At 45.1% G+C, this 25623-nt stretch overlaps 1 protein-coding gene across 1 annotated transcript in view; it reads right to left on the bottom strand.

The window, feature by feature from the left end:
- LOC139423666 (activating signal cointegrator 1 complex subunit 3) overlaps positions 1-25623 on the bottom strand; it is a 164670-nt gene that overhangs the window by 30578 nt on the left and 108469 nt on the right. Inside the window, exons 15-31 of the mRNA XM_071175278.1 lie at positions 23968-24159; positions 20307-20531; positions 19178-19297; positions 17563-17727; positions 16840-16926; positions 16511-16687; positions 11968-12193; positions 11686-11840; positions 8260-8358; positions 7872-8040; positions 7501-7721; positions 7324-7409; positions 7006-7172; positions 6583-6728; positions 5098-5218; positions 4852-4994; positions 3280-3417 (exon numbers count right to left, since the gene is read on the bottom strand). Coding sequence (XP_071031379.1) covers positions 3280-3417; positions 4852-4994; positions 5098-5218; positions 6583-6728; positions 7006-7172; positions 7324-7409; positions 7501-7721; positions 7872-8040; positions 8260-8358; positions 11686-11840; positions 11968-12193; positions 16511-16687; positions 16840-16926; positions 17563-17727; positions 19178-19297; positions 20307-20531; positions 23968-24159 — 2637 coding nt within the window. The remainder of the gene's footprint in view (positions 1-3279; positions 3418-4851; positions 4995-5097; positions 5219-6582; positions 6729-7005; positions 7173-7323; positions 7410-7500; positions 7722-7871; positions 8041-8259; positions 8359-11685; positions 11841-11967; positions 12194-16510; positions 16688-16839; positions 16927-17562; positions 17728-19177; positions 19298-20306; positions 20532-23967; positions 24160-25623) is intronic.

The following is a 25623-nucleotide window of genomic DNA, read 5'->3' as shown; positions in this document are numbered from 1 at the left end:
TATACCTGCACCTATTCAATACGTATGTACCTGCACCTATTCAATACGTATGTACCTGCACCTATTCAATACGTATGTACCTGCACCTATTCAATACGTATATACCTGCACCTATTCAATACGTATGTACCTGCACCTATTCAATACGTATATACCTGCACCTATTCAATACGTATATATCTGTAACTATTCAATACGTATATACCTGCACCTATTCAATACGTATATACCTGCACCTATTCAATACGTATATACCTGCACCTATTCAATACGTATGTACCTGCACCTATTCAATACGTATATACCTGCACCTATTCAATACGTATATACCTGCACCTATTCAATACGTATGTACCTGCACCTATTCAATACGTATATACCTGCACCTATTCAATACGTATATATCTGTAACTATTCAATACGTATATACCTGCACCTATTCAATACGTATGTACCTGCACCTATTCAATACGTATATACCTGCACCTATTCGATACGTATATATCTGTAACTATTCAATGCGTATATACCTGCACCTATTCAATACGTATATACCTGCACCTATTCAATACGTATATACCTGCACCTATTCGATACGTATATATTTGTAACTATTCAATACGTATATACCTGAACCTATTCAATACGTATGTACCTGCACCTATTCAATACGTATATACCTGCACCTATTCAATACGTATATATCTGTAACTATTCAATACGTATATACCTGCACCTATTCAATACGTATATACCTGCACCTATTCAATATGTATATACCTGCACCTATTCAATACGTATGTACCTGCACCTATTCAATACGTATATACCTGCACCTATTCAATACGTATATACCTGCACCTATTCAATACGTATGTACCTGCACCTATTCAATACGTATATACCTGCACCTATTCAATACGTATATATCTGTAACTATTCAATACGTATATACCTGCACCTATTCAATACGTATGTACCTGCACATATTCAATACGTATATACCTGCACCTATTCAATACGTATATACCTGCACCTATTCAATACGTATGTACCTGCACCTATTCAATACGTATATACCTGCACCTATTCGATACGTATATATCTGTAACTATTCAATACGTATATACCTGCACCTATTCAATACGTATATACCTGCACCTATTCAATACGTATATACCTGCACCTATTCGATACGTATATATCTGTAACTATTCAATACGTATATACCTGAACCTATTCAATACGTATGTACCTGCACCTATTCAATACGTATATACCTGCACCTATTCAATACGTATATATCTGTAACTATTCAATACGTATATACCTGCACCTATTCAATACGTATATACCTGCACCTATTCAATACGTATATACCTGCACCTATTCAATACGTATATACCTGCACCTATTCAATATGTATATACCTGCACCTATTCAATACGTATATACCTGCACCTATTCAATACGTATATACCTGCACCTATTCAATACGTATATACAGTGCCTTGCGGAAGTATTCGGCCCCCTTGAACTTTGCGACCTTTTGCCACATTTCAGGCTTCAAACATAAAGATATAAAACTGTATTTTTTTGTGAAGAATCAACAACAAGTGGGACACAATCATGAAGTGGAACGACATTTATTGGATATTTCAAACTTTTTTAACAAATCAAAAACTGAAAAATTGGGCGTGCAAAATTATTCAGCCCCTTTACTTTCAGTGCAGCAAACTCTCTCCAGAAGTTCAGTGAGGATCTCTGAATGATCCAATGTTGACCTAAATGACTAATGATGATAAATACAATCCACCTGTGTGTAATCAAGTCTCCGTATAAATGCACCTGCACTGTGATAGTCTCAGAGGTCCGTTAAAAGCGCAGAGAGCATAATGAAGAACAAGGAACACACCAGGCAGGTCCGAGATACTGTTGTGAAGAAGTTTAAAGCCGGATTTGGATACAAAAAGATTTCCCAAGCTTTAAACATCCCAAGGAGCACTGTGCAAGCGATAATATTGAAATGGAAGGAGTATCAGACCACTGCAAATCTACCAAGACCTGGCCGTCCCTCTAAACTTTCAGCTCATACAAGGAGAAGACTGATCAGAGATGCAGCCACTCTGGATGAACTGCAGAGATCTACAGCTGAGGTGGGAGACTCTGTCCATAGGACAACAATCAGTCGTATATTGCACAAATCTGGCCTTTATGGAAGAGTGGCAAGAAGAAAGCCATTTCTTAAAGATATCCATAAAAAGTGTCGTTTAAAGTTTGCCACAAGCCACCTGGGAGACACACCAAACATGTGGAACGAAGGTGCTCTGGTCAGATGAAACCAAAATGTAACTTTTTGGCAACAATGCAAAACGTTATGTTTGGCGTAAAAGCAACACAGCTGAACACACCATCCCCACTATCAAACATGGTGGTGGCAGCATCATGGTTTGGGCCTGCTTTTCTTCAGCAGGGACAGGGAAGATGGTTAAAATTGATGGGAAGATGGATGGAGCCAAATACAGGACCATTCTGGAAGAAAACCTGATGGAGTCTGCAAAAGACCTGAGACTGGGACGGAGATTTGTCTTCCAACAAGACAATGATCCAAAACATAAAGCAAAATCTACAATGGAATGGTTCAAAAATAAACATATCCAGGTGTTAGAATGGCCAAGTCAAAGTCCAGACCTGAATCCAATCGAGAATCTGTGGAAAGAACTGAAAACTGCTGTTCACAAATGCTCTCCATCCAACCTCACTGAGCTCGAGCTGTTTTGCAAGGAGGAATGGGAAAAAATGTCAGTCTCTCGATGTGCAAAACTGATAGAGACATACCCCAAGCAACTTACAGCTGTAATTGCAGCAAAAGGTGGCGCTACAAAGTCTTAACTTAAGGGGGCTGAATAATTCTGCACGCCCAATTTTTCAGTTTTTGATTTGTTAAAAAAGTTTGAAATATCCAATAAATGTCGTTCCACTTCATGATTGTGTCCCACTTGTTGTTGATTCTTCACAAAAAAATACAGTTTTATATCTTTATGTTTGAAGCCTGAAATGTGGCAAAAGGTCGCAAAGTTCAAGGGGGCTGAATACTTTCGCAAGGCACTGTACCTGTAACTATTCAATACGTATATACCTGTAACTATTCAATACGTATATACCTGCACCTATTCAATATGTATATACCTGCACCTATTCAATACGTATATACCTGCACCTATTCAATACGTATATACCTGCACCTATTCAATACACCTGAACCTGTCAGGGTCCCACCTGGATCTTGCAGTTGACAAACAGTTCCTCCACAGTCTTCCTGTCTCGCTCGTGTAGTCCAGCGTGGTGCATGCCGATACCAAACGCCAACGTCAGCTTCAGGTTGGACTCCCTCACCGTGGCGATGATGTCTGTCATCTGGGTAACATTAACCAATCACAGCATGAGACCTCACCTCAATCTACGACAGCACGAGACCTTATCTCGTCACAGTAAACAGTGTACGACTAAGAAGGCACATCCATGACGAAGAAGACATTGTTGGACATGAGCAGGGAGGGGGGCTACAGAAGGAGTGGAGAAAAGGGAGGTGGAGGAAAAACTGAAAACAACATGTGGGACAGAGCAAGCAAAACATTTACAGGGGGAGTTACAGGGAAGACGAGAGGTACATGTTCACAGAGGAAGGAAGGCGGGAGAGGGGCTAACTGCAGCAGAGGAAGTAATAGAGAGAACGTAAGGCTAACTCAGGCAGAGAGGGCAGGACTCCCACTGAGACAGCTAGCGCCAGCCGCCTGTCACTCAAACCACAGGGACTCCAGCAGCTACACAGCCAGTACAGAAACACAGCAGGGAGCAGCATATATCACTGGAACAAGCACACTGCAGGGCCAGTTCAACACACCCAGGGCTAAAAATACACATACAGTAAATGCCAGGTCAGGTTCTCTCTCTCTCTCTTTCACACACACACACACACACACACACACACACACACACACACACACACACACACACACACACACACAAATGTATCCTATGAATTAGATTTTTCTGCTGCGTATACAGTATAAAGGCCTAGTTTGTGTGTGTGTGTATATATTTTACAAGTTGGGGTTTGAAGTCAGTCAGAGCTCTATATTTCGCTCAGACCACAGGCTTGGTGTGAAAGGCGAGCAGCCCCATAAAACATGTTAATATTCATCTTTTACAACGCCAAGCCTACTGTGACTTCATAAGGCCCAATATGAGGGATTATACACCAGACACACATCCAACACCGCTCTGCTCAGCTCTCTGTATCCCGGGCGTCTGGCAGGCCTGAGCAAATACATTGTTTTACTGTTTTTTAATGTGTGTGTGTGTGTGTGTGTCTGAGTGAGAGAGAGAGAGATAGATAGGAGAGAGAGCGTTAGCTAGTGTGCGTGTGTATTGTAAGAAATTCTCCTTGTTTATGGGCCCCTATATATCAGACACACATGTTAAGGTAATTACTGCCCATCTTCTATCAGAGCACATTTTCTCATCTTGAAATAATCCTGAAGTATGCAGAGAAAATAATGGGATATGACACAGGCGTTTCCTGTAGAAGTTGGTTTGAGTTCCCTCTGTAATTACACTAAAACCAGTGCTTAGAGAGAGAGAATATCAGGAGGAAGGAGACGATGAGAAAGGAGAGAGCAACAAGCAGCAGAAGACGAGGAATAGGAAGACTGTAGGAATAGAAGAACAGTCAGAGGAGATAGAGAAAGAGAGACTAGGAGAGAGAGAAAGAGAGAAAAACTGTAGATGTACACACCTCTGACTACAGGGTTAGTTCCACTAGGAGGTAACAAGTATAAGCCTGGTCACCTGAGTCTCGTCCTGGTGCAGCCACTGTTTAGGGTCGTCCTCGGTGGCCAGGAAGGCTATCAGGTCTAGAGCCGTCAGACGAGTCTGTCGCCGCGACGACACAAAAATCAGAACAGGCTTGGCTGGAGAGTGACTGCGAATCGCTGGAGAGAGAGAGAAGGGGCGAGAGAGAGAGAGATATAGAGAGGGGGGATGCACAGTGTAGTTGTATACTTAGTGTGTGTTTCTGTGTGTGGTATATTGTACCTTGGAACACAGGCTTGTTCATGCTGGCCATGCGGGGGCAGTAGTGCTGTCCTGGGAAGCCTTGGATGTGAACCTCCAATGGGACGGGACGCACAGAGGGACGGAAGTTAAACAAACCCACCTGTAAGAGAGGCGAGGCAAAGAGACAGAGAGAGTTAGAGAACCATATGGACATAGAACCATAGAAAGAGAATGAATGTCTTCTCTCAGTCAGTGAGAGAGAGAGACAGAGTGGATGAAAGAGAACTAGATCGAGACAGAGATAGATAGATAAAGTGAGTCCAGCTGGCAGCGAGGCCCATCTGGGTGTCTAAAGGTTTGTCATTGTCCTTGTCCGGGGGAGAGGGACAGGGAACTGAGCACTTTTTGTCTGTTGTGCTCAGAAGCTCGCTGGGTAGGGCAGCATTGCATTGTAGCGTGTGGAGTGGCCAGGCAGGGCAGGCGCGTGTGTACACATATCTAAAGGCCTGGATAATGGATTGGGCATCTAAACCCAGCCAACATCCCCAGTCCCTCCCGTCCCCAGTCTAAACAGCCAGATTTATAACCAGACAATCTGTCTGCCAGGGACACTGCAACAGTAACACAACGTTTAGACAACCAATCCCTTCACAGAGAAGACTGGAATGGTAGGATACAGGTGGAATTTCAGAGCAATGTTTTAAAAGCATTACAAATGACGTTATGGTAACACTTTATAACAGTAATAAGCAGTAATAAGCAGTTGTAAATGCTTATGAATGCTTTATAAATGTTATATAAAATGTTTTTCAGCAGATACTATTTTATTTTTGAGATAAATTGTATAAGTGAATGTAAAGACTGTCTGTCTACAAGTGTTTTTCATGTGTGACTGGGGTCATGCAGGCATACAGGAGTTCCCATGTCTCTCTGCGGTGGACAGGGAGGTTATTAAATACCCTTCTGATATGATTACTGCTATTATTATTATTATTAAAGGACTGTCAAGTCATCTGTCCGCATTGGTACCGTGATTTCTGTTGATTACCAGAGCAACTCCAGAGAAACAGAACTCCAAACCATTACTGTGCTGTGGTCAAAACTATTACACGGATTCCCTGCCAAAAACAGCAGTATTATTCTACATTTATCAAATATGAAAAGGGGACACTAAAAAACACGAAACACTAAAAAACACTGGCTAACACAAATGTGGTTACTGGTTGGCTTCAGAACAGCAATGTCAATTACAAAACCTCCAACTGATGACAGAGACATGAAGTCTATCTGAACACAGGACAGGAGGTCAAAAGGTGAAAGGATGAGCAGGTTTTAACTACAGGAGATGTCTTGTCTATGTGAAACTGAGACTAACGTAATGGTGTGATCAGGGTAGAACACTGTTGTAATGCCTGATTCAGATAAGAAACTGATCCTAAATCTGAGCCTAAGTGCAACTCCTACCAGGAGTGGCGTTTCACAATACCTGTAGTGTCTAGTATGTGGATGCTATGGAGAGCTCACCTGTCCAATCCCTAGCCAGTCGGCGAGGTCTCGTGCGTTGGCCAGGGCCGTGGACAGGCCCACCACGCGGACAGTCTTGTTGGTGTGAGAGGAGATGAAGTTGGTCCTGGACACTATGACCTCCAGCACAGGACCTCTGTCCTCCCCTGGGATACAGACACAGTGGTATGGTCCAGTGTGAGAAAGTTGGACAAAGCATTTCACTATGGAGAGTAGTATTATTATTAACTCTTTTGAATTCTATCAGCATTTTCTTTGTATGATGGTAAAAGTTAAGGCTCTATAGAAGGTTCTGTTTGTATGAGGGTAAAAGTTCAGGCTCTATACAACGTTTGATTCTATGGGGTTTGTGAGGCAAGAACCAGACCCATAGATATTAAAGATCTCTCTATATGCTTCTGGGTAGAACTAGGCTGTGGTTACCTAGCAGGTGGATCTCGTCGATGATGAGGATGGCTACTTTCTGGACGTAGCTGCGGTTCTGCCAGGAGCGACTCACGCCGTCCCACTTCTCCGGCGTGGTCACGATCAGGTCGGCCGCGGCGATGGCCCGCATGTCTGGAGTCACATCACCTGTCAGCTCCACGACTCTAGGGACGAGGAGAGAGGGAAGGGAAGGAGGGAGAGAGGGGAGAGAGCGAGAAAGAGACAATAGATGGATGGATAGATACCACGGCTGATGGTCATTGACAGATGTGAATGCAACTGAAATGCACATGGTTATAACCAAGTCTCTCTCACTTCTTCCCCAGTTTTTCCTCTATCCTGATCTTCCAGTCCTCAATCCTCTCCCTGACCAGAGCTTTCAGAGGGGCAATGTACACCACCTAAGAACACACACAGAGCAAGGATATAAACAGAGAGAAATGTATAGCGATATTGAAAGAGAAAAAGAGAGAGATGGGGGGCCAGACAGACCTTGGAGGTAGGGTACTGGTTGAAGACTCGGAACATGGCCAACTCGGCAGCGATGGTTTTACCGGAGCCCGTTGGCGCCCCCAGCAGGACGTTGGTGTCGGTGTGGTAGAGCGTGTGGAAGATCTGTGTCTGGATGGGATTGAAGTGGGTGAACTTGTACAGACTCTCATACTCCAGGTTCCCCAGGGCGGTGATGGGCAACGGCTGCAGGTCCAGCAGCTCTGAGAATCCACAGGGCAACATTGAGACAACGTATGGGTACATTTGTCAAGGAAAAAAGACAAAGAAAGGTGTATGTGTGAAGTATGTTGTTTCATCTGTACACCTCTGAGGGTTGGTCTGTCTGTGTTTGTGAGTCTGTTGTACAGTACCAGTATGTGGGGGATGTCTTTCAGGCAGGATGAGGTGTTGGAAGTTGATGATGCAGACAGCCTCTGAGCCCAGCCAGCGGTCTGACACAGCTCTGATGTAGTACTGGGAGGGCATGGGCTCAAAGATAGGGATGGTGAATACCACCTGTTGGGGCTCCCCACTCACCACCTGGAAAACACACACACGATGTAAGTATGACTAGGCTCAACCATATCCACTGATACAGGGTCAGATTTATTCCATAACCATAATGGTTAAGGTTAGAATCAGGGGTCGGGTAATCTGATCCTAGATCTATAGTTAGGGGCAACTTCTGCCTCAAGGGAACACAGGAGAACAAGTGGCTCTCAGACACATTCTAGAAACTAATGGTACCCAGAAACCCACCTGTTTCTTCTGTAGGAGCAGGTACTCTGAATGGTAGATGTGATCGTTGATGGGGTCCTCTACCCACAGCCACCAGGGCTCTCCCACTGAACCATGACACTAAGAGAGGAGAGAGGCAGAGGAGAGAGGAGAGGCAGAGGAGAGGCAGAGGAGAGAGGCAGAGGAGAGAGGCAGAGGAGAGAGGCAGAGGAGAGAGGCAGAGGAGAGGCAGAGGAGACAGAAGCATGAAGAATTGGTGGCATTAGAAGATCAGAGCACTGCCAGGTTGTTTAACCAGATAGTAGCAATTCAAAACAAAGCAATGTAATTGTTAGTAGGTGCATGCGTAACCCTTCAGTCATCGGTTTTGGGGTGACTCCAAACAGAAACTTCAGCCCTCTCCTCTCCACTCTCCCCAGCAGGAGAAGGAGGTGCACTGTACTGTGCATCTCTCTACATTTCTCTGCTCTGAGTTGACCCCCTGTAGAACACTCTGCTGTGGAAACAACTGCTGGCTGGCCAACAGACACAGGTCCAGGAGACTGCTTTATGACACATGGAGAGAGGAGACAGTCCAGTTCCCACAGACAAACACACTAAAACAACAGCTATAATGTCATCTTCTGGCCTGGTCCCTAGCCCTCTTGTGTAAATGTCTAAAGATATCAGGGAAACTACTCTTGATTAGGGCTAGGAGTTATTCCCAACCATGTGACCTGAACCAGGAACAATTCTGGGTCCTACTCAAAACACTAAAGGGAGTGGGGAACCACGCATTAATATTAGAAAACGACATCCAATTCCTGTCTGTTTCCCAATTAGAATGAGTCATTATCCTGGAGTCCGTGGCTTGGGTTAGAGTTAGGGAGAAGGAGATCTCATGTGCCTCTACATGTGTCGTGGCTAGCTTGCGTGTGTACATATGCAGCAGGGATCACTGGCTAAGCTGGGGGTGTTCCATAACAACTCTCCCATGAGCAGAGCATGCATCGCTAATCACACAAACATTCATCTTCATACACAGCCTGGCTACAACGGGCCTCCGATCCACCCTGACTCCCTCACAAACTACAGGAGTCATCTGCCTCAATGATGTACTCCAATCACCATAGAGATCCTATAGCCTAATTCGCAATTCAATGATGTACTGTATATTCCCTCCATTGGACATGGCTCTACTTACGGACAGCAGACTTGGGTTCAAACGGCATTTGAAATCTTTCAGATACTTAGCTGTGTTTGATTGATCTTGCCTGGCGCAATAGAACCAATAGAAAAGTCCCAAAAGTGGAAAACACCGTCCATCTGACACACCAGGCAGGCTCAAGCAAATGTAGTATAAAATCTGCAGGATAATACAGTGAGGGAAAAAAGTATTTGATCCCCTGCTGATTTTGTACGTTTGCCCACTGACAAAGAAATTATCAGTCTGTAATTTTAATGGTAGGTTTATTTGAACAGTGAGAGACTGTTAGAAATTGTTAGAAATTGATTTGCATTTTAATGAGGGAAATAAGTATTTGACCCACTCTCAATGAGAAAGATTTCTGGCTACCAGATGTCTTTTATACAGGTAACGAGCTGAGATTAGGAGCACGCTTTTAAAGGGAGTGCTCCTAATCTCAGCTTGTTACCTGTATAAAAGACACCTGTCCACAGAAGCAATCAATCAATCAGAACTCTCCACCATGGCCAAGACCAAAGAGCTCTCCAAGGATGTCAGGGACAAGATTGTAGACCTACAATGGATTGGGTTACAAGACCATCGCCAAGCAGCTTGGTGAGAGTTGGTGCGAACAGTTGGTGCGATTATTCGCAAATGGAAGAAACACAAAAAACTGTCAATCTCCCTCGGCCTGGGGCTCCATACAAGATCTCACCTCGTGGAGTTGCAATAATCTTGAGAAAGGTGAGGAATCAGCCCAGAACTACACGGGAGGATCTTGTCAGTGATCTCAAGGCAGCTGGGACCATAGTCACCAAGAAAACAATTGGTAACACACAACGCCGTGAAGGACTGAAATCCTGCAGCGCCCGCGAGGTCCCCCTGTTCAAGAAAGCACATATACATGCCAGTCGGAAGTTTGCCAATGAACATCTGAATGATTCAGAGGACAACTGAGTGAAAGTGTTGTGGTTAGATGAGACCAAAATGGAGCTCTTTGGCATCAACTCAACTCGCCGTCTTTGGAGGAGGAGGAATGCTGCCTATGACCCCAAGAACACCATCCCCACCGTCAAACATGGAGGTAGAAACATTATGCTTTGGGGGTGTTTTTCTGCTAAGGGGACAGGACAACTTCACCGCATCAAAGGGATGATGGACAGGGCCATGTACCGTCAAATATTGGGTGAGAACCGCCTTCCCTCAGCCAGGGCATTGAAAATGGGTCGTGGATGGGTATTTCAGCATGACAATGACCCAAAACACACGGCCAAGGCAACAAAGGAGTGGCTCAAGAAGAAGCACATTAAGGTCCTGGAGTGGCCTAGCCAGTCTCCAGACCTTAATCCCATAGAAAATCTGTGGAGGGAGCTGAAGGTTCGAGTTGCCAAACGTCAGCCTCAAAACCTTAATGACTTGGAGAAGATCTGCAAAGAGGAGTGGGACAAAATCCCTCCTGCAAACCTGGTGGCCAACTACAAGAAACGTCTGACCTCTGTGATTGCCAACAAGGGTTTTGCCACCAAGTACTTAGTCATGTTTTGCAGAGGGGTCAAATACTTATTTCCCTCATTAAAATGCAAATCAATTTATAACATTTTTGACATGCGTTTTTCAGGATTTTGTTGTTGTTATTCTGTCTCTCACTGTTCAAATAAACCTACCATTAAAATTATAGATCATAGACAGATAATTTCTTTGTCAGTGGGCAAACATACAAAATATGCAGGGGATCAAATATTGTTTTCCCTCACTGTATTACAAGAAGGTGATGCACCTAAACACTGATCTAGAATCAGCCATCTTCCATTTCTATAAACCTTCATTTGAACCATTCAAAGAAAAGAAGAGCCCTTCAACCAGTACTTGGAATGTGGACTAACACTTCCAGAGGTGGGAATCTGACGCTGCGGGGTTGTTTCAGCAGCTGGCTGCTCCTCCTTGTAGAACAGAGGTGAGATTCCCACTTTTCACTCATTACTCCACCCCCCCACTGGCTGGAGGAGGAGAGGAGCAGGGCCACTGGGGGAGAGGACAGCTCCATACTGACAGACCACTGACACTTCACACTAACTAACACATTTCTACTGTTAGCAGCATTTTGACACACTTAAAGAGTGCTCTGATAATGTCTACTGTTTGTGTACTGTGTGTGTGTGTGTGTGTGTGTGTGTGTGTGTATGTGTGTGTGTGAGTGAGTGAGTGAGTGAGTGAGGGAGAGAGAGAGAGAGAGAGAGAAAGAGAGACATCGAGGTCATCCTAGGTGAGGTCAACCTGGTTACCTGGTCGTGCCACTGGAAGTCGGGGGTGATCTGGAGGCGGACCCTGAGCACAGTGCGTGTGATTGGTTGGATGGTGGCCTCCATCAGTATGGAAGGGATCTGGTGGACACACTGCTTCACCTTCAACCCGATGTTCACGTGGTGAAGCATGTGACCTGGGACACACAGAGGGGAGTGGTGCTACTACAGCACGCTGCATGCACACACACACAGCTCTACAGAACACAATAGAATTCATGTCTAATTTGGTAGTACACCACACTTGGCCCAGTATGGTCTCACCTATCTCGTCCTTCTGCATATCTTTCAGTTTGTCCACAGTGAGTTTCTTCTCCTCCAGACGGGCCAGCACGTTGTGAGGCAGGATGGAGAACTGTCTCAGGGGGTGAGCGAAGCCCCACAGACGCTTGTCTATCACTTTACACAGGTTGAGCAGGCGGTAGGTCATGGCAGGCCAGCGTTTCCTCAGAGCAATCTCAAACAGAGCCCTGACGATACGAGCTGCGTTCTACACAGGGACGAAATACACACACACAGTTACAATTTGAGTGGCATTCTATAGTAGAAAAACAAGGACAGACCGATTGGAATCACAATTGGAATAGTGTACAACAACAGGTGTAAAAAGACAGACAGGCTACAGCCAGACTTAGAGCAGTGTTCTACAACGGGTACAGCAGGACAGAGAGAGTCATGCAGAGACTGAAATAATCCATCAAGATGTAGGACGATTAATCATGTCTGATCGAGAGCCGCGGGACTGGTATGATCAGGCTCTGTTCTGAAACATGGGTCAGGCCTAGCTGTGCGCTGATGGATTGTTCATGTCTGTCCTGACAGATGGGTCAGGTGGTTGGCGCTGCTCGCTGATAAACTGATCAGATCTGACGTGACTGGGCTCTGATTGATTTGGCCAGGTGTTAATGACATGATGGATTGGTAGAGTCTGGCCGTGCTGGGATTGATTTGTTGGGCCTGGCTCTGTTGTGATGGATAAGTCGTGGCGAGGCTGCTATCTGTGATAGATTGGTCAGGTCTGCTTGTGTCCGGAACATGTGGTTGAGTGGGAGGATGGACAGAGACAGGCAGGCAGACATAGAGACAGGCATATAGATAGGCAGAGACACAGAAACACCAGCTGGGCCAGATGTTGGTCTGCTGCTGGTTAAAAGGCCACTAGGGAAACCGCACTCCTACATCAAACCCTCTGGAGAGAAAACCCTACACTCACACCCTTACTGAGCCTACACTCACACCCTTACTGAGCCTACACTCACACCCTTATTGAGCCTACACTCACACCCTTACTGAGCCTACCCTCACACCCTTACTGAGCCTACACTCACACCCTTACTGAGCCTACACTCACACCCTTCCTGAGCCTACACTCACACCCTTCCTGAGCCTACACTCACACCCTTCCTGAGCCTACACTCACACCCTTCCTGAGCCTACACTCACACCCTTCCTGAGCCTACACTCACACCCTTCCTGAGCCTACACTCACACCCTTCCTGAGCCTACACTCACACGCTTCCTGAGCCTACACACACACCCTTCCTGAGCCTACACTCACACCCTTACTGAGCCTACACTCACACCCTTCCTGAGCCTACACTCACACCCTTCCTGAGCCTACACTCACACCCTTCCTGAGCCTACACTCACACCCTTCCTGAGCCTACACACACACCCTTCCTGAGCCTACACACACACCCTTCCTGAGCCTACACACACACCCTTCCTGAGCCTACACACACACCCTTCCTGAGCCTACACACACACCCTTCCTGAGCCTACACTCACACCCTTACTGAGCCTACACTCACACCCTTACTGAGCCTACACTCACACCCTTACTGAGCCTACACTCACACCCTTACTGAGCCTACACTCATACTTCAGATAACAACCAACAGCCAAAACACATCAGGCCTCACAGTCCGAGTCACAGCACCAACATAGTCAATCTCAATAATCTCCCTGGTTGGAACTAACTTCATGATTAAGCTGCCTTCCTTCTCCTGTTCCTCTGTGTCCGTGTGTCTTTAAGAGCATGCAGTAAACACAGTTCAACTGTGGTCTCAGGTCTCTCAGCGCTCAGGTACAATAATCTACTCTCTCAGGAGAACTCCTGGTGTCCTGCGGTCAAGTGCACAGGCCTGCAGGACAGCTCTATCTATCATCCAGTTGCTAAAGCCATTGAGGAGTGTGTGTGTATGCATGAGAGACATGGAGTTAGCCTCTGTCAGTGTGTGTGTGTGTGTGTGTGTGTGTGTGTGTGTGTGAGAGCGAGAGATGGTGAGTCTGCCAGTGGTTGTGAGTGTGCCCACCTATATGTATGTATGCAACTTCATCTCTGTGCTTATGTGTGTGTGTCTTTGTTGATGTGTAGTGGCAGTATCATACGGCAGCAGGACCTATCAGTCCTCAGTCTGGATTAACCATCAGATCCCCTCTATTCCACTATGGCTGCCTGCCTCCCGGCCACAGCCATCAAACCGGCTGCACATCTGAAATCGGGCAAAATAGGAGCAAAGAGGGAATTTGCTGTGAACAATTCCAAATATTCAGCCACATGGAATCAGTTACCGTGGAAAACCATGGATAGATGGGTTCAGCAGAGGATGGGAAGAGGGGATGGGATGTGGGATGGGGGCTCCAAATACAAAAAAGATTCCAGGCTATCAGTCACTGTGAAATATGCACCAGCCAAACATATTACTTTCCATCAGATATATCAAAGCATTTGATTTACATAAAGAGCATAATGCAGAGATGCCGGCATGGCAGATTAACTGTGACAGTTCATGAAAGCCTCATGATCCCTCTGAAACAATGGAGATGCTGGTACAAACAGGAAACCCGTTTATGGATGTGTATGATATGATTCGTTAAGACACTCTTTCTAAACCCCCATCAGTACACCAGTATGATTGAAACATTCTGCTCTAGGACGCGGACAGCATGTGCTGCTGACTGAGGGAAGGGGAAGTCTAGGCAGGGGCTGCATGTGTTGGGGTAAGGGAGTCTGTACCCCTGTGTCCCCCTGGCAGGGGACACTGGGGTACAGCTGGACCCCTCAGAGGGGCTAGGCTGGCTCAGTTTGGGGTAGAAGCAGAGTATGTACACATGTTGAAGTTTCTTCAGGTATGGTTCAGTTTGTATGAGTGTGTGTGTGTGTGTATGTGAGAAACAGATGGAGAAAGAGCATACAGTGGGGCAAAAAAGTATTTAGTCAGCCACCAATTGTGCAAGTTCTCTCACTTAAAAAGATGGGAGAGGCCTGTAATTTTCATCATAGGTACACTTTAACTATGACAGACAAAATGAGAAAAAAAATCTAGAAAATCACATTGTAGGATTTTTAATGAATTGATTTGCAAATTATGGTGGAAAATAAGTATTTGGTCACCTACAAACAAGCAAGATTTCTGGCTCTCACAGACCTGTAACTCCTTCTTTAAGAGGCTCCTCTGTCCTCCACTCGTTACCTGTATTAATGGCACCTGTTTGAACTTGTTATCAGTATAAAAGACACCTGTCCACAACCTCAAACAGTCACACTCCAAACTCCACTATGGCCAAGACCAAAGAGCTGTCAAAGGACACCAGAAACAAAATTGTAGACCTGCACCAGGCTGGGAAGACTGAATCTGCTTGGTTTGAAGAAATCAACTGTGGGAGCTATTATTAGGAAATGGAAGACATACAAGACCACTGATAATCTCCCTCGATCTGGGGCTCCACGCAAGATCTCACCCCGTGGGGTCAAAATGATCACAAGAACGGTGAGCAAAAATCCCAGAACCACACGGGGGGGACCTAGTGAATGACCTGCAGAGAGCTGGGACCAAAGTAACAAAGCCTACCATCAGTTACACACTACGCCGCCAGGGACTCAAATCCTGCAGTGCCAGAAGTGTCCCCCTGCTTAAGCCAGTACATGTCCAGGCCCGTCTGAAGTTTGCTAGAGAGCATTTGGATGATCCAGAAGAATATTGGGAGAATGTCATATGGTCAGATGAAACCAAAATATAACTTTTTGGTAAAAACTCAACTCGTCATGTTTGGAGGACAAAGAATGCTGAGTTGCATCCAAAGAACACCATACCTACTGTGAAGCATGGGGGTGGAAACATCATGCTATGGGGCTGTTTTTCTACAAAGGGACCAGGACGACTGATCTGTGTAAAGGAAAGAATGAATGGGGCCATGTATCGTGAGATTTTGAGTGAAAACCTCCTTCCATCAGCAAAGGCATTGAAGATGAAACGTGGCTGGGTCTTTCACACCGCCCGGGCAACGAAGGAGTGGCTTCGTAAGAAGCATTTCAAGGTCCTGGAGTGGCCTAGCCAGTCTCCAGATCTCAACCCCATAGAAAATCTTTGGAGGGAGTTGAAAGTCCATGTTGCCCAGCCACAGCCCCAAAACATCACTGCTCTAGAGGAGATCTGCATGGAGGAATGGGCCAAAATACCAGCAACAGTGTGTGAAAACCTTGTGAAGACTTACAGAAAACGTTTGACCTCTGTCATTGCCAACAAAGGGTATATAACAAAGTATTGAGATAAACTTTTGTTATTGACCAAATACTTATTTTCCACCATCATTTGCAAATAAATTCATTAAAACGTCTACAATGTGATTTTCTGGATTTTTTTCCCTCATTTTGTCTGCCATAGTTGAAGTGTACCTATGATGAAAATGACAGGCCTCTCATCTTTTTAAGTGGGAGAACTTGCACAATTGGTGGCTGACTAAATACTTTTTTGCCCCACTGTATGTGTGTAGTGTGTGTGTGTGTGCTGTGCCTGTAACCCACCTGTGCTACGTAGGACAGGTCTGAGATGAGGGAGAAGCTGTCCACCTCTCCCCGGCCGATGTAGGTCTGCAGTAGGATGTTGATCTTGCCGTATCCGTTCTCCACTCCGCCTGCAGCAGGCAGCTCACAGTAGTTACACAGCATCTGTTCTAGTTCCTCCATCTCCTCATCACGCACCTTGAAAAACACACACACACACACACAGTCAGGAGCACTTCCACCTGGGTACTCAAACTATATCAAGACCTTGCTATACTGTTTAGCAGGTGTCCCGCAGCAGTCTATAATGTGTGATGAGTGACCTCTCAGTGTGACCTGTGACCTCTCACCTTGACCTGTTCAAACTCCTCGGCCTTGGAGACGATGCTGAGGATGTCAGCCTCTGTCTTCTGGGAGTTGAACAGCTCGTTGAACGTCTGCATGGAGGAGGAGGTAGACAAACACAAACATGACATAAGGAACAGCCGTTATCTAGTTGTATATTGCATGTTACTGTACCATCATTCATGATGAGTTTATTTGTAGATATTACCATGCCATATTACACCTACACAAAAGGGTATATATACCTGGTTACAATAATATAATACATTGGAGTAAACCAAGCACGAGGAACACCTTTCTGATATTGAGTTGCAGCCTCAATTTGTCGGGGCATGGACTCCACAAGATGATGAAAGCTTTCCACAGGGATGCTGGCCCATGTTAATTGAAATGCATTCATGAAGCTGGTTGATAGAATGCCAAGAGTTTGCAAACCTGTCATCAAGGCAAAGACTTGCTACTTTGAAGAATCTAAAATATATTTTGCTTTGTTGAACACTTTTTTGGTTACTACATGATCCCATGTGTTATTTCATAGTTTTGATGTCTTCACTATTATTCTACAATGTAGAAAACAGGAAAAACCCTTGAATCAATAGCTGTGTTCAAACCTTTGACTGGTACTGTATGTCATGGAAAGAGCAGATGTTCTTAATGTTTTGTACACTCAGTGTACAATAGAACATAGTACATATAACATCATATCATGTTATGGAACTCTGGTGTACCTCCATGGTGTTGTATTTGATGTAGAAGTGACTGGCGGTTCTGCCCAGGTCAGTGGAGGCGAAGTATCCTGTCCTCTCCTCGAAGCGGATCATCCTGGCCTTGTCCAGCTTCCTGGCTGCCATCACCACAAGTTCCTTACGATACAGCTCCAGACCTGGGTCCATCTAACACAGAGACAGAACAGTTTAACCCTGCCATCACCACCAGTTCCTTACGATACAGCTCCAGACCTGGGTCCATCTAACACAGAGACAGAACAGTTTAACCCTGCCATCACCACCAGTTCCTTACGATACAGCTCCAGACCTGGGTCCATCTAACACAGAGACAGAACAGTTTAACCCTGCCATCACCACCAGTTCCTTACGATACAGCTCCAGACCTGGGTCCATCTAACACAGAGACAGAACAGTTTAACCCTGCCATCACCACCAGTTCCTTACGATACAGCTCCAGACCTGGGTCCATCTAACACAGAGACAGAACAGTTTAACCCTGCCATCACCACCAGTTCCTTACGATACAGCTCCAGACCTGGGTCCATCTAACACAGAGACAGAACAGTTTAACCCTGCCATCACCACCAGTTCCTTATAGTACCACTCCAGACCTGGATCCATCTAACACAGAGACAGAACAGTTTAACCCTGCCATCACCACCAGTTCCTTACGATACAGCTCCAGACCTGGGTCCATCTAACACAGAGACAGAACAGTTTAACCCTGCCATCACCACCAGTTCCTTACGATACAGCTCCAGACCTGGGTCCATCTAACACAGAGACAGAACAGTTTAACCCTGCCATCACCACCAGTTCCTTATAGTACCACTCCAGACCTGGATCCATCTAACACAGAGACAGAACAGTTTAACCCTGCCATCACCACCAGTTCCTTACAGTACAGCTCCAGACCTGGGTCCATCTAACACAGAGACAGAACAGTTTAACCCTGCCATCACCACCAGTTCCTTACGATACAGCTCCAGACCTGGGTCCATCTAACACAGAGACAGAACAGTTTAACCCTGCCATCACCACCAGTTCCTTACGATACAACTCCAGACCTGGGTCCATCTAACACAGAGACAGAACAGTTTAACCCTGCCATCACCACCAGTTCCTTACGATACAGCTCCAGACCTGGGTCCATCTAACACAGAGACAGAACAGTTTAACCATGCCATCACCACCAGTTCCTTATAGTACCACTCCAGACCTGGGTCCATCTAACACAGAGACAGAACAGTTTAACCCTGCCATCAACACCAGTTCCTTACGATACAGCTCCAGACCTGGGTCCATCTAACACAGAGACAGAACTGTTTAACCCTGCCATCACCACCAGTTCCTTATAGTACAACTCCAGACCTGGGTCCATCTAACACAGAGACAGAACAGTTTAACCCTGCCATCACCGCCAGTTCCTTACAGTACCACTCCAGACCTGGGTCCATCTAACACAGAGAGCTAGATAATAAGAGAGTGTACAGTCGAGTGTGTACACGTGTGTGTGTGTGTGTGTGTGTGTGTGTGCGTGTGTGTGTGTGTGTGTGTGTGCGTGTGTGTGTGTGTGTGCACATGCATGCGTGTGTGCACATGCATGCGTGTGTACCTGGTAGGCCTTGTGGTTGATCCCGTAGGCCAGAGGGTTGGCTCTCATGCGGATGTACAGGTAGGTGTAACTCAGCCACCTCACTGCTTCCTCCACGTTAGTCACAGTCCCTAGTGATACCTGCAGAGAGAGGGAGAAAGAGAGATCAATAACATCACATTCACCTTCAGTCATTTCAGCCACCTAGCAGCACCTGGTGGAGATTCCACACTCAGCATTGATTCCTTCTCAATAAGTCCTCATTGAATCCTTGAGGTGTGTGCCATCTAGTGGTGACTTATTGTACTGTGTTTATTTTGTGAAAAGGGCATTGGATGGAGATGAGAAGAGAACATGATTGAAGGGGGCCAGTTAGGCATCTGCTGTCAAACACAGATCGCTGTGAAATATCTTTACACTAAAGAAAAATATTGTTAACTTTCATTTGGTCTACCAGCTTCAAACAGCTGTAAAAACAATAGTTTTGGTTATTGAAAATGCGATTTAGATGGTACAATGATTCCCTACACTATTTAGTGCTTGTTTTCTCACAAACTGAAATTTGAGCGAAGTTTAACATTTTAGCAACCAGGAAATGACAGAGCGATCTCCACTAGATAAAACAGCCACAAAGTAATTACAGCTTTCCCAGTTTGACAACCTATGCCCCTTCGGCGGGAGAAATCAATAGGCCAATATCACAGCCAATCACAACACTGGTGGGTAAGTAATACTGTGAAACACTAACATTTTCCACTATTAGCGCCATATATACTATGGGCATTTTCTGAAATTACCTTGATAAATAAAATGTGCCTTGAGAGGAATATTTACCTTGGATATAACTATTTTACTATAAGGTAAGGTTTGTTTTAGTTTTTTAATTCATTACTCACATTGTTTGCAGAGGAAAAGTACATTTGGACTGTTCTAGCATCTTCAAAGTGCGCCTAGGCGGAAATATTTGTTGACGTTTCAATTTTTATTTTTTTGGCGTAGCGGCAATGATTTTGCCATGGTGCAGCGCCACAGCTAAATGACTGCAGCGGAAACACTGATATGATTGTTAAAAGGTAGAGGTCCTGAAGATGTGTGATTGTGGATAAGACCTTTCTAGCTATATTATTGACGGTGGCATGTGTGTCCCTACCTCAGCGTTGAGGTTGTCAGCCATGGTCTCTAGGAACTGGCTCTCTATGGGGTTCTGCTGGGTGAGCAGGGTGAGGTAGTGGCTCAGCTTGTCATGTGCCGTGATGATGGTGCCCTCGCCGTACTTGTCGAACTGGGGCCGCCCGGCACGCCCGAAGATCTGCATCACATCCAGGATGCCCAGGTCCACCAGGGTACCACGCTTAGCATCGTAGATTTGGGTGCCCTGTTGTTACCACGGGAACAAGAGAGGCCGGATATGAGTGGCTTTGGAGAGATAATACAGTCCTAACGAGGCAAACGTCTGCGTGTTTTAGTACAGACACCTACACGGACTTACCGTCTTCTAAGAGCGAAGGGCACATGATACAGACTTACAAGTTCATACCTTAATCTAGGGTTGCACATTTTGGGGACAATTCAGAGGTGGAAACTTTCTGTGGGAATATATAGGAATTAACGGGAATATATGTGAATTAACAGAAATATATGCAAATTAATATTATTACCAATTAAATGTAGATGTTTTTTGCATTGGATATATTTACCATATCATATGGAGACAAACATAAACCTTTTACCTTATCATAAGTAGACATAATTGCAAATGATTAAATCTTTCCAATAAAAAAATAAATTGTTACGAATTGAACTTTAATTAAATGAGTTGATTCTTCACATGGGATGATTTCACTTAACAACAAAAGGGATTATTGAATAATCCCCATTGATCCATCACATGTCCCAAAAACGTTTTCAACAACGTAAAAATGATAACCAAAGCTTTAGTTTCTAGACTGTCTTCCTCTCAGGCTTCGACGTCTTCTCCCTGGACATCCTCAATGTCCACCTCTTGAACATCAGACTCTGAGACCTCATCTTTACTGTCACTTTCCAACCTTGTTGAGGATGGCTCATTGTCAGGTTCAAAAAGCCTCACATTTGGCAACCAATTTTTTAACCTTTGTATTGGTCAGCCTGTTGCGTGCTTTGGTGTGTGTGTTCCCAAACAAGGACCAGTTGCGCTCTGAGGCAGCTGATGTTGGTGGGATTTGGAGGACGATGGAGGCAAAAGGGGAAAGAGCCTCAGATCCACAAAGTCCCTTCCACCAGGTGGCTGATGAGATATGTTGGCACGACTGTCATACTGCATCTCAATCCCAAAGCCCTTGCTTGGAAGTGTACTTCGCCAGACTGCTAAGAACTGTGCCCTCATCCAGGCCAAGGTGGCGAGACACGGTAGTGATGACACCATAGGCCTTGTTGATCTCTGCACCAGACAGGATGCTCTTGCCAGCGTACTTGGGGTCCAACATGTACACTGTGGTATGTATGGGCTTCAGGCAGAAGTCTTCATGCTTTTTGATGTATTTCAGAACTACAGTTTCCTCTGCTCGGAGCAACTGTGAAGTGGGCAGGGCAGTACAGATTTCTTCCCTTACATCTGCAAGCAGAGTCTGAACATCAGACAGGATGGCATTGTCTCCCTCAATCCATACAATGGCTACTGCTATAGGTTTCAGGAGTTTCAGGTTGCTTACCACTCTCCCAAAATAAATCATCCAGGAGGATCCTCTTGATGGGTCTGTCCATATCGGCAGACTGAGGTGGCCATTTCTTGGAAAGACTCCTTTCCCTCCAGGAGACTGTCAAATATGATGACAACACCACCCCAACGGGTGTTCTTGGGCAGTTTCAATGTGGTGCTCTTATTCTTCTCGCTTTACTTGGTGAGGTAGATTGCTGCTATAACTTGATGACCCTTCACATAGAGTTGAAGTCGAAAGTTTACATACACCTTAGCCAAAAACATTCAACTCAGTTTTTCACAATTCCTGACATTTAATCCTAGTAAATATTCCCTGTTTTAGGTCAGTTAGGATCACCACTTTATTTTAAGAATGTGAAATGTCAGAATAGTAGTAGAGAGAAAGATTTATTTCAGCTTTCATCACATTCCCAGTGGGTCAGAAGTTTACATACACTCAATTAGTATTTGGTAGCATTGCCTTTAAATGGTTTAACTTGGGTCAAACATTTCGGGTAGCCGTCCACAAGCTTCCCACAATAAGTTGGGTGAATTTTGGCCCATTCCTCCTGACAGAGCAGTCAGGTTTGGCCACCTTGCTCGTACATGCTTTTTCAGTTCTGCCCACAAATTCTCTATGGGATTGAGGTCAGGGCTTTGTGATGGCCACTCCAATACCTTGACTTTGTTGTCCTTAAGCCATTTTGCCACAACTTTGGAAGTATGCTTGGGGTCATTGTCGATTTGGAAGACTCATTTGCGACCAAGCTTCAACTTCCTGACTGATGTCTTGAGATGTTGCTTCAATATTTCCACGTGTAGGTATTATAGCTGCTGGCAAATGCAGGAAAGTGCTGTATGAATGAATGCTTACAAGCCTGCTGCTGCCTACCACCGCTCAATCAGACTGCTCTATCAAATCATATACTTAATTATAATATAATAACACACAGAAATACGAGCCTTAGGGCAATAATATGGTCAAATCCGGAAACTATAATTTCAGTGAAATACGTAACCGTTCCGTATTTTATCTAACGGGTGGCATCCATAAGTCTAAATATTGCTGTTACATTGCACAACATTCAATGTTATGTCATAATTATGTACAATTCTGGCAAATTAATTACGGTCTTTGTTAGGAAGAAATGGTCCTCACATAGTTCGCAACGAGCCAGGTCGACGCACCCTGCTGGATATACCCTGACTCTGCTTGCACAGAACGCAAGAGAAAAGTGACACAATTTCCCTAGTTAAAAGAAATTCATGTTAGCAGGCAATATTAACTAAATATGCAGGTTTAAAAATATATACTTGTGTATTGATTTTAAGAAAGGCATTGTTTATGGTTAGGTACATTGGTGCAACGACAGTGTTTTTTTCACGAATGCGCTATTTAAATCAGCACCTGTTTGGCGAAGTAGGCTGTGATTCAATGATAAATTAACAGGCATTGCATCGATTATATGAAACGCAGGACAAGCTAGATGAACTAGTAATATCATCAACCATGTGTAGTTAACTAGTGATTATGTTAAGATTGATTGTTTTTTATAAGATACGTTTAATGCTAGCAACTTACCTTGGCTCCTTGCTGCACTCACGTAACAGGTAGTCAGCCTGCCACGCAGTCTCCTCGTGGAGTGCAATGTAATCGACCATAATCAGTGTCCAAAAATGCCGATAACCGTTTGTTATGAAATCGGCCCTAATTAATCGGCCATTCCAATTAATCAGTTGAACTCTACTGCACATGTGATGGAAGAATGCACTGTGCATGCAGAGGGTTGCAATTCCATTGAATTGGGGATCGTTTAACCAAAATATGCCACAAGACCTAGAATTGTCTTGTGTGTATCCCACAAAAAAAGGTTCATTATAATAAGCTAAGTTCTTTGATGAATTTAAGCAAAATTCCCCAAATTCCCGGGCTTGACTTCCCATGGAAAATTTCAGACCCTTTGCAACCCTACTTCTAATCAGACCGAAAAACTCCCTCGCACATACAAACTAACAAACTACCACAAGCACACTCACCCAATGCCAGTAAGCATTTTGTTGGACAGTGTATACCATGTGTATCCTGTTCATACGACTAGCGGAACCTGAAACGCACGCGCGCGCACAAACCGACCTTGATGATGACAGCGTGTGCAGGCAGGTTGACTCCCCAGGCCAGTGTGGCAGTACAGCACAGAACCTTGAGGTAACCCCTGGAGAACATGCTCTCCATCAGGCTACGGTCAGCACGCAGCATCCCAGCGTGGTGGATCCCAAAACCATCTGGGAACATCTCCTTCATCTGCTTGTTCCTGGAACGCTGGATCTGGGGGAGAGAAGGAAAGAGAGGGAACAGTCAGAGGTGGGAGGGAAGGAGAGAGAGAACACAATCAGGAGGGAAAGAGAGAGAGGGAGGGAACAGTCAGAGGTGGGAGGGAAGGATCGAGAGAACACAATCAGGAGGGAAAGAGAGAGAGGGAGGGAACAGTCAGAGGTGGGAGAGAAGGAGAGAGAGAACACAATCAGGAGGGAAGGAGAGAGAGGGAACAGAGGTGGGAGGGAAGGAGAGAGAGAACACAATCAGGAGGGAAGGAGAGAGGTAACAGTCAGAGGTGGGAGGGAAGGAGAGAGAGAACACAATCAGGAGGGAAGGAGAGAGAGGGAACAGTCAGAGGTGAGAGGGAACAGTCAGAGGTGGGAGGGAAGGAGAGTGAGGGAACAGTCAGATGTGGGAGGGAAGGAGAGAGAGAACAATCAGGAGGGAAGGAAAGAGAGAACCAATCAGCACAGCCTGGGTATGTAGAGGAGAGGGAGAAGGATGGAGAGGGAGTATTGCTTTAAGTACTTTGGCATTGCTGACGACCTCCAAGCTTTATGTCTGTGTCCTTACTCAGACCTAACTCCCCACTGCAGATGCTAGAGGGCACCATCAAGGTGTCCAGACTACTACCCAATAATCACACATCTGTAGAGTCGTTCAGACAGATCTATAAAACAGCTGTTGTATTGATCCTGCTGGGCCAGTATCAGTCAGTGTCCTTTAGTACCTGATAAAACACTGCAACTCTAAGTTGAGGTTTTATTTCAGTTTTAATAGCGGCTTCACTGTTAGTTTAAGGATCAGTAATTTAACTGAAGGCAACTACATTTTTTTTTTTACCCTTGTTTCAAGTATAGACATATGCAGCACGTACACACACACATACACACACAGCTGATTGAGATGTGTGTGTGTTGACAGGCAGAGGTGAGGTGGTGACCTGGCCAGGCAGTAATAATGGCCTGCTCATCAGACAGCTTTATCTCTCACTGGACAACTAAATGGAGGTCAGAGAGAGAGCACAGAGGAAAAAGCCCATTATAGCTAGCATCTGTCTGTGTGTGTGTGTGTGTGTGTGTGTGTGTGTGTGTGTGTGTGTGTGTGTGTGTGTGTGTGTGTGTGTGTGTGTGTGTGTGTGGTTGAGGGAGAAAGTGTTTCTGTGTCTACAGTACATGGGCCAAATTGCACATTGACTCCCACTCTAATTTAAATACCAACTGTGTTTCCTGAACACCTGATTTACTTAACAAAAGGCGCATCTCAATAGGTGGTCCAGGTACGTCATGATAAGTGGGGGGGTTGGCCTTTCTTCTTTTGTTCTCTAGTGCCCCTCTATTGTTCCTCAAGCAAGGGGGAGGCCGATGACATCACAGATTCCCATTAAACTCCTTGAATGCCCTACTCCTTGGACTTTGCAGTTGTGCCTAAAAAACACATTTGTGCTCAAAACATGTATATTTTTTTTACTCT

This window comes from Oncorhynchus clarkii, chromosome 2, assembly GCF_045791955.1.
Source record: "Oncorhynchus clarkii lewisi isolate Uvic-CL-2024 chromosome 2, UVic_Ocla_1.0, whole genome shotgun sequence".
Classification (NCBI taxonomy): Eukaryota; Metazoa; Chordata; class Actinopteri; order Salmoniformes; family Salmonidae; genus Oncorhynchus; species Oncorhynchus clarkii.
The sequence above is the reverse complement of the archived record's forward strand: the minus strand, read 5'-3'. Positions and strand labels throughout refer to the sequence as shown.